Source organism: Coturnix japonica, chromosome 14, assembly GCF_054131305.1.
Source record: "Coturnix japonica strain WE chromosome 14, WE-NBRP24, whole genome shotgun sequence".
In the NCBI taxonomy this organism is placed as follows: domain Eukaryota; kingdom Metazoa; phylum Chordata; class Aves; order Galliformes; family Phasianidae; genus Coturnix; species Coturnix japonica.
This window is the reverse complement of record NC_140676.1, coordinates 42,482-57,039: the sequence shown is the minus strand read 5'-3', so window position 1 is coordinate 57,039 and position 14,558 is coordinate 42,482. Positions and strand designations below refer to the sequence as shown.

General features: G+C 41.2%; 1 protein-coding gene across 3 annotated transcripts in view; it reads left to right on the top strand.

The window, feature by feature from the left end:
• Window positions 1–14,558, top strand: part of IQGAP1 (IQ motif containing GTPase activating protein 1) — a 42,074-nt gene that overhangs the window by 9,245 nt on the left and 18,271 nt on the right. For all 3 annotated transcript variants that reach the window (XR_014934218.1, XM_085515088.1, XM_015873236.3), the window contains 13 exons: window positions 399–562; window positions 790–874; window positions 2,079–2,242; window positions 2,487–2,647; window positions 3,151–3,275; window positions 6,129–6,292; window positions 9,643–9,733; window positions 10,962–11,129; window positions 11,544–11,686; window positions 12,024–12,194; window positions 12,612–12,695; window positions 12,805–12,876; window positions 12,989–13,058. Coding sequence is in view for 2 of the 3 variants with exons in the window: in XM_085515088.1 (XP_085371214.1) it covers window positions 399–562; window positions 790–874; window positions 2,079–2,242; window positions 2,487–2,647; window positions 3,151–3,275; window positions 6,129–6,292; window positions 9,643–9,733; window positions 10,962–11,129; window positions 11,544–11,686; window positions 12,024–12,194; window positions 12,612–12,695; window positions 12,805–12,876; window positions 12,989–13,058 (1,662 nt within the window). In the remaining variant the exon portion in view is untranslated. The remainder of the gene's footprint in view (window positions 1–398; window positions 563–789; window positions 875–2,078; window positions 2,243–2,486; window positions 2,648–3,150; window positions 3,276–6,128; window positions 6,293–9,642; window positions 9,734–10,961; window positions 11,130–11,543; window positions 11,687–12,023; window positions 12,195–12,611; window positions 12,696–12,804; window positions 12,877–12,988; window positions 13,059–14,558) is intronic.

The window sequence follows — 14,558 nt, the reverse complement described above, 5'->3', positions numbered from 1 at the left end:
TGATATCAAGTAGAAAGCTTCTGGAGTAGTAATATAAATGGAAGGCAGCTCTTCTGTTGTGCTTTTTGTTTGTTTGAACATGTTACTGGTAAGTATGTAGTTGTAAGCTGTATTTATTTTGACTTCTACTACTCTTTAAGAAGATTGGTTGTCTTTGTTGCTGCTGGAGCTTCATGTGCCCTACCCTCCTATCCCACTGAGTAACGCATGTTATCCTTCAGCCTCTCGTTGAATTACTGTTTTGCAATTGGCTTTAGAAGTCTTCCGTTCAGATTACATGCCTAATTTGACACCCATCAGATCTAAGAGTATTTCCAAGCAATAGGAAATCACTTATATATGTGATGGGACTTGTTTATTTAGCGTTTTCTCTGAAAATTCTGCTTTACTGTTGCTAGCGTGTGCAGCCATATCCAAGATTGACCTAGCTTTGGAACAAGGAGATGCATTAGCACTGTATGAAGCTTTGGCGACACCAGCCCTGGGACTCCGAGGATTGCTACGAGAAAATTGTGACTGGTATTTCAAGCAGTTTTTGAGTGATAGACAGCAGAAACAGGAGGTATGCAAAAGCCCTGGATCACTGTGTTTGCTGATTTCCATTTTAATTTATTTTCCATTTTTATTTATTTACGTGTATGTGGCATTCTTTATTTGCTGAGTTTAGGTGGCATTAAAGTGCTTTAAGGAAAGGCTGTTTCCTGCTGTTTATTCCTTTTGTTGAGCTATTTGCAGTGAATGAGCTCATGTGGTCTCACTCTCCTTGATTTTTTTTTTTTTTTTCCTCAGGCTGGCATTGCAGGTATTCTGCAGAAGGAGGATTTACAGTTGGGAGTGGATGCTGCTAACAGAGCAGCACAACAGTATCAGCAAAGTAAGGAGTGGCAAAAACATTAGTAACAAAGTATCAGTAGGATGTGATCAGATGGATGAGAAAATAGAATATTTGTGTTTACATGAGGTTATGCCAGGGTAATCTCAGACCAATATGGATGTTCTTTAAGTAGTTTGAGGCTACTAAAACACAAAAAATAATTGTGACAGCTGGCTCGTGTCTTCTTTCGAGCTCTTAAAATACTGCTTGGGATAACAGCAAATTAGATGAATGCTGAGCAACATGGAAACTGTGTTCAACTTAATGATTTTTCTAGGCAGTTTGTGTTAGATTTTGTTCTATGGATCTGTGAAGGAAATCTGGATTGCTCCATGAGGTGTTAAAACTAGTTGATGTGTTGACTGCTGACAGAAGTCTTACTTGGTTTGAGCTAAGAAACTTTTTTTTTTTTAAAGGCTGTCTAAGTATCAGATAGTAAATAAAATGTAAATCACAGTGGCTGGATTTTATTTATTTATTTATTTATTTTAAATCAGTTGCTTCTGATCCATGCAAAACCCTCATCTGGAGAAAGTTCTAGAAGCTGTTAATGTTTAATTCTCACTGTACAATAGCAATTAGTTCAATTTACATCACATAGAAAGAAAGCTAATAGGGATCAGGTTACGGGCCGTTTCAATTACAAGAGAGAGATTGTTCAAGTCTAGTAACTAGGAGGTTACCTTCAGAGTTCCTTCCTGCTTCGCCATAGTGCTCAGGTTTATTTACTTAATTGTGCTATTTTAAAGTTAGCCAAAGCGCTAACTTTAAAACACTGTAGAGTGTAGAGAACACTGTGGAGTGTCTGGTACTGTCTTGACCAGTAATAGATACAGGAAGAAAAAATTGTTATAAATTACCTGTGAAAAACATTGGCAATTTTGAGGCTTCTTATTGGTAGGAGTTGGTAAGACAGTCCTCTGATAATCAGACAAAAATGGAAACTGTTAAAAATGAGTCTTATTTTAAAGAATGCATAGTGTAGACTGGCTGTTGACAGTAATGCAAGACTATCTGGGTAAACAGTGATTGGAAAGAGTGTGAGGGAATTACTGTTGTTGTGTGTGGTTTTTTGGTTTTTTTTTTTAGGTTTGGGGTCTTACTATTGAGTACAGTAAATGTGCTTGCATTACTGGGGACCCAGCTGTCTGCCTTCCTTGTTCTAGTGCTGCCTCTTTGACACACTGCCTCTCTGGACTTCTAGGGCTGGCAGCAGTGACCAGAATTAATGCTGCAATTAGAGTGGGTGATGCTGAGAAGACTATGGCAGAAATGATGAATCCAGAGGCCCAGCTACCAGAGGTTCATGCATTTGCTGCCAATCTTTATCAGAAGGAGCTGGCTACCTTGCAACAACAAAGCAATGATGTGAGTAATTGTTCTCTCTTATTTCTGTAAACTGATATGAGTCACCATATCTACCTTGTCTGTTTTGCTAAACGTGCCTGTCTTAAGTTCTCATAGAACTGTGTTGATGCTCAGTCTGTTCTGATGTGATGCTTATACTTAAGCCTTGAGATATTTGGTACTTTAAGATTCTATATAATCTTCTGGTGTTCTAGCAATAGTTTGTGAAGAGCAAATATAATTAATCTGTGTTCTTCATATGCAGGGTAGCCTCACTCACGCAGAATTATCCGTTGCTATAGAGATGCTCTCTTCTGTGGCTGTGATTAATAGAGCTTTGGATTCGGGGGATGTGAATACAGTATGGAAACAACTGAGCAATCCTGTCACAGGGCTGACAAACATTGAGGATGAGAACTCTCAGAGGTCAGTGTTTTGAAGATTAATGTGTCTTTGATATTACTTATATTTGTGAGAGGTTTTTTTTGTTCTTTTTTTTTTTCCCCTTACACTTTAGGTTCTTTCACTGCTTACTGCAGCGCTGATTTATTCTCTCTCTTGGCTCCTGCATCTTGTCTTTGTATTTACAATTTCTTAGTAATCTGATTTATTTATTGTCTCTTGGACCTTTATCAAGGTTTCACAACAAAGCTACCTTCTGCTACTAGTAGGTTCTTCATTGTACTAGGCCAGCTCATCCACTGTGTTTTTTGCCTGTAACTGTCATTTGGTGTTTTAGTGCTTTTCTTGATTGTTTGGCACTGGAGCTCTCTGCCTTGCTCATGGACTTCTGTCTTTTTCCTATAACCTCTTTCGTATTTGTCAGTTTTAACCCCTGTGTTACTTCTCCAGTTCTGTGTTTAGTTCTCATTGCTGTCTTGTGTGTTCCCTGGCCAGTTTTTCATGATGAGATACTTGTTCTTTGACAGGTATGTTGATGATCTGATGAAGCTGAAAGCTCAAATACATACAGAAGGAAATGAATTTATCACGTGGAATGATATCCAGTCATGCGTGGATCGTGTAAACTTAGCTGTGCATGAAGAACATGAAAGTAAGTGTTGCTTGATTAGTACTAGACTGGTCCTAGATCATAAGGTGTGCTAAAACTAGGTACATGCCAATATAAAATGTTGTTGATTTGATTTGTACAGACAGAGGTAGTTGCCTTTCACCACTGCTTCTTGTGTAGCTGAGTTCATCTGAAAAGGCTATGATCTAGAGAGGGTTAAATTTTGATGTCAGAGCCTGAAATCTTGATCAGTTTGCTTCCTAGACTTCCAAATAGACATGGTCTTTTTGTTTGGGTCACGTGATTAGATGAATTGAAGCCACGTGAGCACACACAGTGTGCATGCATGCACCAAAACACTAGTTTTGCAGCCTTTTATTTGTAAGAGGTCACAACAGAAGTCTGGGAGTTCATGTAGTTCAGCGCCATGTATCTTGTAACACTCGCATAACCTGTGAGACAATAGAGACAACAGAAAACCCAAACCAGCAACCATAAAATGCAGGAAATCTTATAATGGCATCAGCTGACATAATGGCATCATTTTTGTAGGAAGGTTTAATTCTTTCACTTGCTAGTGTTTCATAGAATCATAGAATAGTCTCTGTTGAAAAAGACCACAGTGATCGTAAGTTCCAACCCCTTGATCCCAGACCAGGCTGCCCAGAGCCACTTCCAACCTCGAGTGCCTCCAGGGATGGGGCATCTGCAACCTCCTTGGGCAACCTGTTCCAGAGCAAATATGTTTCAGTTTCATATGTGCCCTTTTTAATCTAGTGTCTGGGGAAGCCATACGAGCATGTATCCTTATACAGTCCTGACAAGCGGTTTCAAATTCAAAAATGCTTTCTAACGAGAAGCTGTAACATACTGTTGTAGTCTTTTTCTGCCCATGTTGGCTAACTAATCAAGGAGAATTACTGCTTACCTTCTGTGCCCCTTCTTAGGTCAAAAAGTTACCGTATCTGTTTTTTGTGACCTCCCCTGTCACATCTCCAAGCTGTTCACTTGGGTTCTGTTGTTGGCTGCCAGGGAGAGATGAGTGCCTGCCCCTCCACTCCTCCTTGTCAGGAAGCTGTAGACCACCATGTGGTTTCTCCTTAGTCTCTTCTCTGGACTTAGGACTTCAGCCACCCTTCATATGTCTTCCCCTCTAGACCCTACACCATCTTTGTAGTCATTCTCTGGATGCTTTCTAATAGTTTTATGTCCTTTGCGTACTGTGGTGCCCCAAACTGTACACAGTACTCAAGGTGAGGCCACAACAATGCAGCGTAGGGTGGGACAGTCCCCTTCTCTTGACCTGCTAGCAATGCTGTGCTTGATGCACTCCAGAATACTGTTGGTCCTGGCTACCTGGGAGCACTGTTGACTCATGTTCAACTTATTGTGAACCAAGACCCCCAAATCTCTTTCATCATGGCTGCCCTCCAGCATCTCCTTCCCCAGTCTGTATATGTAGCCAGGGTTGCTGCTTCTCAGGTACAGAATCTGGCATTTGCTCTTGCTAAATTTCTTGCTGTTGGTGATTGTCCATTTCTCTAATTTGTCAGGATCTCTCTGTAAGGCCTCTGCACCCTTGACAGATTCAGTAGCTCCTCCCAATTTAGCGTTGACAGTAAACTCATAACACCTTCTAGTCCTACATCCAAATCTTTATGAAAACATTAAAGAAAATTGGCCCTGAAATAGAGCCCTGGGGAACCCCTGGAGTGACTGGCTGCCAGACTGATGTGACCCCTTTTACCATAGCCCTTTGGGCCTGACCCATCAGCCACTCATTCACCCACTGCGTTATGTTTTTGTCTAGTCACATGCTGGACGTTTTGTTCAGAATTCTGTGAGAAACAGTGTTGAAAACATAACTGAAATTCAGAAAGCCGTCAACTGGCTTATTGAGGTCAAATACATGGGTGGCCTTGTCATTGAAGTGTAGTTAGTTAAACGGAGCCTTAAATGGTGCTTTTTTATAGCAATCATACCATCTTTTTAGCAGTCCTGGTTCTTGTTGTGTCCTTAGTATGTATTTTTCCTTAATCTTTGCTCCATCCAAATAGCAGTTCCTACTAATAAAATGTTCCACTTTGTGGTTCTCCTTCTGCATGCAGAAGAAAAAGCTGCAATCTTTGGATACATTAACCAATGTTGTATCCACTCTGAGCTCCTGGCTTCTAAAAGGTCTTTTTTCTTAACTATCAGACTGTGATTTTAATTGTTGCTTCTTTCAGCAAGGAATTGAATCACATGATCTCTGTAAATTCCAACTAAAATTATTCTGTGATTTGCTGTAGGTTTGGCATGTAAGACAGGCTTTGTTCACTTTTAGCTAACTTTAAGCTTACTTATAAATGTCTGGCTTTATTTAGTTGAACTGTAGTCCTTGTTGTATTTGACATACCCACATCTTTTGTAATACAGCTAATAAACATGCATCCAATAAATGCTGATCTTTAAAATGTGAAGGTACTGTATTTTTGAATGGTGTTCTGTGCAAATCTTTAGCTTTGTGTGAAGGGTTTTTTCCTGAAGGAGACAACATCTTGAAAACCTGTAACTTACTAGCTTTGGCCATTGAGGTTTTGATAATTTTCTTCTAGTGGGTCTGAACTACGTATTGGAGAACTCAGTTCTGTCCATTCATATGGTCTCCCTGGGGGACTTTTTTTTCTCCCTTTTTGCTTTATTTATTACCATGTCCAGATATGCATGGCTTCTTTTAAGGTGGAGTAGTCATCTTGCTTTCTTTACCAGTAGAAAGTGATTACAATTAGAAATGTTGCTATTCTCAGCTGGTATTTCATTGAACACTAATAGCACTTTTCCTCTAAAGCACAGTTTATCATTATGGTGAAGGACTGGATCTTTGTATTTCTTCTTCTATCCCTTTCTCTCTAGGGATTCTGGCAATTGGGCATATCAACGAGGCACTGGATGAAGGAGACACCAAAAAAACTCTGCAAGCCTTACAGATTCCTGCAGCAAAACTGGAGGGTGTAACCCCAAAAGTAGCTCAGCATTATCAGGACACGCTACTTCGTGCTAAGAGAGAGAAAGCACAGGTGGGTGTAGTTAAAAGCACCTCTCAAAAAGCCTTTGCATCTATGTACTGAGAGCATTCCTGATCTTAAAAGCTGGGAAACAAAGCTGAAAGTGAAGGGGGGTGAATAGTCTACATGCTGTCAGCTGATCTTACCTGGTCAGCCTGGATCTTTATATGTGAGGGAAAGAGATATGCAGACATAATACGTGAATCTTTGTGAACTACAGCAATAGGCTTACAGATATTAACCACCTGAGGTGGATTGCTCTAGCTAATCTTAGGTCCAGAATGGCTTATGTACCTTCTTTTCGGAAGTATAAGGAGTAGGTTTCATTTGTTTTTGCAAGAAGACAGTGTTTTGCATTTGGAAATTCAGGTGTCCTTCAGTCTCTCATTTTTAGTGTTCTTTGTTAAATGTATCCATAGGTGTAGCTACATAAAGCAAAAATAAAGTTTCAGGAACAGTAAAAAACAAGCAAACAAAAAAACAAAACAAAACAAAAAAACAACAAAAACTTGTTAGGTTATGAATTGGTTCAGAGGGAGGAGAAAATAGAAAACTAGTAGACTAGTTAAACGTGTATGGGTGCCTGTCACTCACTAGGTGACACTGCAGTTGCTATGTGTTTTTTGCATGGTTGTTGTCTGTCATGGTAGCCGAGGACTTCTACTTACATATATGGAGTTGCATAATTGATTTATACGTACAGGTGGAAATGGAGAGAGAGAAAACAATCTCGCCTTACTGGTTTAGGAAAGAAGATGAAACATTGTGTGGGTGGTGTACATGCTACTGAGTTTTTTGAATATGTGAGTGGGCTGCTATTTTATTTCTTCATACTTAAAAAGAGGTAGCAGATGTGCTTCCTTTCAGTGGCCAAAGAGTGTTTAATTTCTTTTTTTGTAATATCTTTTCAGTTGTGGAGCTCATTGTTCTAACTCCAGCATGGATTTTAGCATAGAGACTGAGATGATGCTGTGTTCAACATTGGTGGTTTTTTTTGTATGTTTGTTTTTTGGGTTTTTGATTAAGTAAAACCTTCACGATGGTAACGTCTGGAAACCATATGCACTAGTGATGCAAATTGTTAAGCAGCTTCCTCAGTGGCCCTGAAGGGGTTCCTCAGGAACCCATTTTGAGCTGAAGCATTTCCTCCTACTGAGTCAGAATGAAATAACAGATTCTTCTTAGTGTGTTTGTAAGCTTCTGCCAGGCTGGACTGGTAACTTCAGTTGGTGTGAAATTACCTTATTTAGGCATATGTTCAATTCAGGGCTCTTCCCTGCAGCATGGCAGTAATTTCAGAAATCATGAGATCATAGTACATACTTACATTGTGGGTAGAGCAGTTGCTGTCCTGAGTCAACTGTTGCATATTAGCTGGTAACTTCTGTACAACAGGCTGAGAGAGATTATAGCTCAGTCCAAGGCAGGGGGGCTGGTGTACAATGCATATTTCTCGTGTGATGAGCACTGAGAGAAGCGTTCAATTCTGTAGTTTGTTACACCGTGTGTACCTTCTGGAAAACCTGTGATAGTTAATGCATGGGAAAGCATCAGATGGCTTTTGGTAGTCCTTAGGTTGATGATTCTGCTGGTAGAGTTGACAGTCCAGGAATTTGTTTCTTTAAGTCTCCTGCCCTTCCCCAGACAGGAATTTCTGTGTTGCTCAAGCAGTCACAGGATTCCTTGGGTATTCAGATAAAATTTGTCTGTTAAAGGGATGTAAGTTTCAAACCAAAACAGTGGGTAATGTGTGGGTATGTAAGGAAATGTTAATTTTCAGTCTTGCCCTGGAACTCTTAACGCTGGAATATAGTGGCTCTTTTGTGCAGAGTGGTTGTTAATCCACGTCAGAAGTAAATGTTTCCTGTGTTCTGTTTGTACAACAGGAGCTGTTAGAGGGATGGCAGTTGCTTCTTAAAATTTCTTTCCATAGTTACCTCCAGGAAGCAACAGTGGGTGGGGAGGAGCTGTGCTTGGCAGCTGCTGGACCATTGTTCATTATGTGTATTTGGGGGCTTGGTAAACACTTGTCTCTTAGAAAATTTCTGCGAGTTACATTATTTAATTACGTTTCTTCAGCCATAATATAAGATCCCGTGTGATCAGTGCTCTGCAGCAAATGGTCTGTTAAAACTGAGGCTTGAAACATGCTTCTACTGTTGTGTATTCCTATCTACCCACAGTATACACAGTGCTTTTTGATTTGCTGGTACAGAAATCTTCAAACTTTTGTGGTCAGGGACATGAGCAACCTGATAGTTACCCATCGGTATTTAGTCATTGCTCATGTATGTGCATTGCCACTTATTAAGTTTCCCTTAAGAACTCTTTGAAGCCTTGTACTGTGAAAGGACTATTGTTAGTCTATGCTTGTGTCCACCTAAGAGGAAAACAGCTTTTCAGGAAAGGACCTAGGGGTGCTGGTAGGCAGACAATAAATTGAATGTGAGTCAGCAGTGTGCCTATACTGCCTAGAAGGCTTCAGTAGAGAGATGATCCTTCCACTTGGCATTGGTGAGGCTGCACCTGTACTGTGTCCGGTTTTGCCCTGCCCCCCTGTAGAGGAGACATGAATGTACTGGAGATAGATAGGCCAACATAGGGCCACTGAGGTGTCTGAGGGACTGGAGCACCTCTCTAGAGAGGAAAGCTGAGAATTCTGAGACTCTTTAGTCTAGAGATGAGAAGGCTTGGAGGGGGTCTCTTTAGTGTGTATAAAAGCCTGAAATGAGGACGCAGTTGAGGACAAGAGGCATTGAGTACAAACTGGGGTTCAGGAATCACTTTACAGTGCAGGTAACTGAGCAGTAGCAGAGGTTGCCCTCAGAGGTACTGGAGTCTCCTCTTTGGAAATGTTCAAATGCCATCTGGATATGGTCTGTCCTGGATAACGTGTTCTGGGTGTCCCTGCTTGAGCAAGGGGATTGTACCAGGTGAGCTCAGAGGTCCCCTTTCAATCTTAAACTGTTCTGTAAGATTTTTGTTTCCTTGTTTGTTTTTTTTTGTGTGTGTGTGTGTTCCTTAGAAAAGTACATCTTTGCAAATACAGCTTTAGGACTAACCAGTACAGATTCCTTGGCATTGGGCTATCTTGATGTTTGTTTGTTAGAGTGATACCATTGTTGAAATTTCTTGTTGGGAGTTCCTTTTCCTGAAAAGAGTTTTGGCCTGGTGATGCTGCAGTTGCTTCTGCTAGTAACAAATGCACGTTATGGCCTTGTGCTGAAATTGATTAAAAAGGACATGAAATGTTTCCTGTATCCTGTGAAACTGCGATTGCTCAGAACAGGTTGTTTTTCTTTGCACAACCAATGACACTCTTCCTCATGCTGTGAACACTTTTCTCATCATATTCTCTTCAGGACACTCAGGATGAAACAGCTGTGCTTTGGCTTGATGAAATTCAGGATGGGATTCACAGGGCTAACAAGGACACTGAAGAGTCACAGAGATGTAAGTATTGTGGCAAGTACTGTGATTCATTGTCACTGTCAGCCGAATAGCTGTCAGCAAATGAAAGAATGTAAGCAAGAAGTGTAAATGTGCAAAGGAAATTGAAACAAATTTTTGCTTCAGGTGGGTGTATTTTTTTTTTTCTTCATTCAACAGTGAATGTCAACAGTCTTTAAATTTCAATTTTTTAAAAAATATTTTTGGAAGGATGCGTCATTGTTCCAGTTCTGCTTGTATGTTACTTCATTGGCAGGAATACCTATTGAATCTCTGTCAAGTAGTCTGATGTTTGCAGGTAGTTGTATCTGTTTGTGGTTTGGTAGTCAAGTGTGAGGGTGTTCATGTGCACAGTTCTGGCGCACCTTAGCTTTCATTTGTGTTGTGCTGTTGTGTTAATTCTATGGAGTTTTCATACTTCTTTGAAGTAGTTTCAAACTACCTCACTTTGTTTTTGTTTTTTTTTTTTCATTAAGTGCAGATGAAAATACATACCAGTGGTAGCTGTTTTTCCTTCTTTAGTGCAGTTGGCAGGTGGACTATGCCAAGGAACATTTGGTCAAAAGCAGGATTAAAGTACATTTCTTTGAGCCTGAGTAAGATCTTCCATTACCTATGAGCCTGAGTAAGATACCATTACCTATCCATATGTGAACAGACATTTACTCAGTGCTGAAATTGATTGTATCTTGTGTTTGCTGCATCAGTGAGATTCCTGTGGCTGATTTCCTGCTGTGTTTGTAGCAGAGTTCTGGTGTAGCCCTGTGTTAGCTCTTTCCTCATCTTTATGTTGTTTATAAACTATTCTGTGTTCAGGTTGCTGTTGTTATTGCTAGAAAAGCTGCAGTTGCTGGAAAGGCTCTTTTTGAGTCAGCTGTGCACTCTGACAGGGCTCTGACAGAAGAAACTGCTTAACTACAACTGTTGTCAGAGTGTAGCTGAGTGAGTGGATAACATGTTGTAGAGAAAAACTGTTGGTAAATCAGCAGCATAGTAGGACTAAGAGTGCAAAAATTATGTGCTTTCAGACACTGTACCAGCATATACAGATGCACTCTCTGTACTAAAAAGATCGCTGTACACCAAGTTATCTTTTTTTAATCAGTATTTCATATATAGGGTAATGTATTTGTTTATGCTCACATGTTGCCTTGCTCTCTTCTGTTAAGTTTGTTGTCAGTCACTAAGCTCCCAAACTGCCCGAGTAACCTGCCTCCTTGTGTTGTTGAAGTTTCCTTAGGAATTCTGGCCATTAATGAGGCAGTAGATCACGGAGATACTGGCCGTACCCTGAGTGCCTTGCGCTCACCAGATGTGGGGCTGTATGGAGTCACTCCAGAATGTGCAGAGACGTACCAGCGAGAGTTGGCAGAAGTCAAAAGAAGGAAAATGGCAACAGGTGAACCCCAAATTGCTAACTGTTAGTGCAATAAATTCAAGATCATTGCCATTAGAATGGAAACCAGAGGGGGTAAAAAAGCCTGTGAGGACAAGTTTTGTGTTATGCATGTCTTGTTAGAATCTCATGTTATAGGAAATTGAGGCTGCCTTGTAAACTAAAGACTGATTAAAGGAAAAGGGGAAAAAAAGGCAGGGGGGAAAATAGAAACAGTAAAATATTCTCTGCTTGTAGAATGTATTGTGCTTAGGTAGTTCTTGAGGTAGTTAATTGGAGTCTCAGGTATTCCTTCTATTGCTGGGAAGGAATACCTGGGGAAGGAGCCTCTGTACATGAATTTCCTTCTTGTAGTGTTGCTATATGAGCAAGATAGACACTTGTTTGCTTTCAACATGCTACCATTTCTGCTTTTAGGAGGCAGTGGCAGTGAATGGGTGAGACACTGGGTGAGAGGAGGCTATCATTATTATCATAACCTGAGGACCAAAGAGGGAGGATGGGATGAACCAACTGAATTTGTGCAAAATGACACACAGCTGTCACGGGAGGAGATACAGGTGAAGTACACGCTCTTTTTCCCTTAAGTTGAAGTTGCCACTATTTCAAGCCTTACCTCAGCTTTGAGAGGTAGTGTTTTATCACAGTGACAATGTTAACAAGCTTCGTAGCTTATTTCAGTGTTCATTGTCTACTTCTACATATCAAAACCTCTTTGTCCTATTGTAGAAAATTTGTTCTGGTGATAAAGGTGTACACGACTGTGGTGTTGCTGTTTACTGAAAAGCAACTTGTAAGTTTCTCTTGAACACAATACAAAAGCTGCTGTGTAATATCTCATTTTTGCATCTCCATTTTCTCTCCCTGGCTCTTCCTCCTACCGTAAAACTAATGCAGAGCACTATATCTGGAGTCACAGCAGCATACAACCGGGAGCAGTTGTGGCTGGCCAATGAGAACCTAATTGTGAAGCTTCAGGCTTGTTGTCGAGGTTATCTTATTCGTCAGGAATTCAACTCCAGAATGAATTTTTTGAAGAAACAAGTTCCAGCCATCACTTGCATCCAGGTAAGAAATCCCTTAGTTTTATTTGGAACTTGTACTTGTCAGTTGCTCTCTATACACGTGTTCATTGACTGGTTTTGATCAACTCAGACAGTTGTCATACACAATTATCTTCATTTTGCAAGTTATTGAAACGTATTTCCTTTTCCCTGAGACTCGCTGTATATAAATTATTTCTCTCTGTGGTATATGAACAATAAACTCTCCTCAAGCAGCAGTCTGTCACAATGACAGCTGATGGAAGAAATAGTTAATGCTTCACTGCATATCTCTTACTGCATATATCTTGTAAAATGAGCGTGTCTGTTACATTTTATTTAGCCAAAGGGAAGTGGAAGCTGAGCAGCAGAAAGAAGCATAAAATAGTAAGTACTTGTCTTCAGTTTGAGAAGTAAGTGCCCCTTTTGTGTGTGTTTTCAGTCTCAATGGCGTGGCTATAAACAGAGGAAGGCGTATCAGATCCGTTTGGATTACCTACGAGCACACAAGGACCAAGTAGTGAAGGTAGCAGAGGCTCTTTGATTTTTATTTTTTATTTTTTTGTTAACATTTTGGGTAGCAATATTTGTGGAAAAGTATTTTATCTGACCTGCTTTGGGATTCTTTCCTATAGATTCAGTCAATGACCAGGATGTATCAAGCCAGAAAGCGTTACAGAGATCGCCTGCAATATTTCAGAGACCATGTAAGAGATTGTTAAATGAATTCAGTATCTGACTTTTTTTTTTTTTACTCTTCCCTTAACAAGTTTAAGTGGTTTAAATTTTTTTGTTTGTTTGTTTTTTGGTTTTTTTTAGATAAATGACATCATAAAAATCCAAGCTTTTATCCGAGCAAACAAAGCACGAGAAGACTACAAAACCCTCAGTAAGTATGACCAAAAGAATAAAACTAATATGTTTTGAATCTCTGTTTACAAGAGAATACTGTTAGTGTGATCTGTAACATCGAGACCAGTTATGAAGATCAATTGGGGTGAAGTGGTACAAAGAGTAAATAGGTAGGTAATTGCTCTTTCTGAAGGAAAAATTCCCTCTGGCTGAGGGAATGGAGTGCACTGCCAGCAAGTTTGCTGATGACTGCAAAGTGGGAAGAGTGGCTGACATGCCAGAAGGCTGTGCTGCCTTCCAGCAAGAGCTAGACAGGCTGGTAGGGAGAAACTGAATGAAAAAGAATAAGGACGAGTGTAGAGTCTTGCATCTGGGCCAGATGCAGACCTTAACATGAGCCAGCAGTGCGCTCTGGCAGCCCAGAAAGCAAATGGGATCCTGGGCTCCATCAGGAGAGGGGTGGTCAGCAGGGACAGGGAGGTGATCGTCCCTCTCTACTCTGCTCTTGTGAGGCCCCATCTGGAGTACTGTGTCCAGGTGTGGAGCCCTCAGTACAAAAAAGATATGGAGATTTTGGAAAGGGTCCAGAGGAGGGCCACAAAGATGATCAGGGGGCTGGAGCACCTCCCCTATGAGGACAGGCTGAGGGAGTTGGGTTTGTTCAGCCTGGAGAAGAGAAGGTTGCGGGGTGACCTCATTGCAGCCTTTCAGTACCTGAAGGGAACTTACTCCCAGGAGGGGAGTAAACTCTTCGAAAGGGCTGATAATAGCAGGACTAGGGGAAATGGTTTTAAGTTGAAGGAGGGAAGATTTAGGTTGGATGTTAGGGGTAAGTTCTTTACTAGAAGGGTGGTTAGGTCCTGGAACAGGCTGCCCAGTGAGGTTGTGGATGCCCCGTCCTTGGAGGTGTTCAAGACCAGGTTGGACGGGGCCCTGGGCAACCTGATCTAGTAAATGTGTATGTTTGGTGGCCCTGCTAGGCAGGGGGGTTGGAACTACATGATCCTTGAGGTCCCTTCCAACCCGGGTAATTCTGTGTGATTCTGTGTGTGAAGAGCAACACCAGGTACCAATATAGGCTGGGGACTGACCTGTTGCTGAGCAGCATAGGGGAAAGGGATCGGGGGATCTTGGTTGGCAGCAGGAGGACCATGAGCCAGCACTGTGCCCTCATGGCCAAGAAGGCATCCTGGGGTGTATGAGGAGTGTGGGTAATAGGTCGAGAGAGCTTCTCCTTCCCCTGTACTCTGCTCAGATGAAACTGCATCTGGAATATTGTGTCCAGGTTTGGGCCCCTCCATTCAGGGACAGGGAACTGCTTGAGAGAGTCCAGTGCAGAGCCACAAAGATGTTGGAGTGGAGCATCTTCCTGATGAGGAAAGGCTGAGGGAGCTGAGTCTCTTTGGCTTGGAGGATACTGAGGGGTGACCTTGTTAATGTTTATAAGTATGTGAAGAGTAAGTGTCAGGAGGATGAAGGCAGGCTCTTCTCAGTGACATCCAACGATAGTACTAGGGGCAGTGGGTGCAAGCTGGAA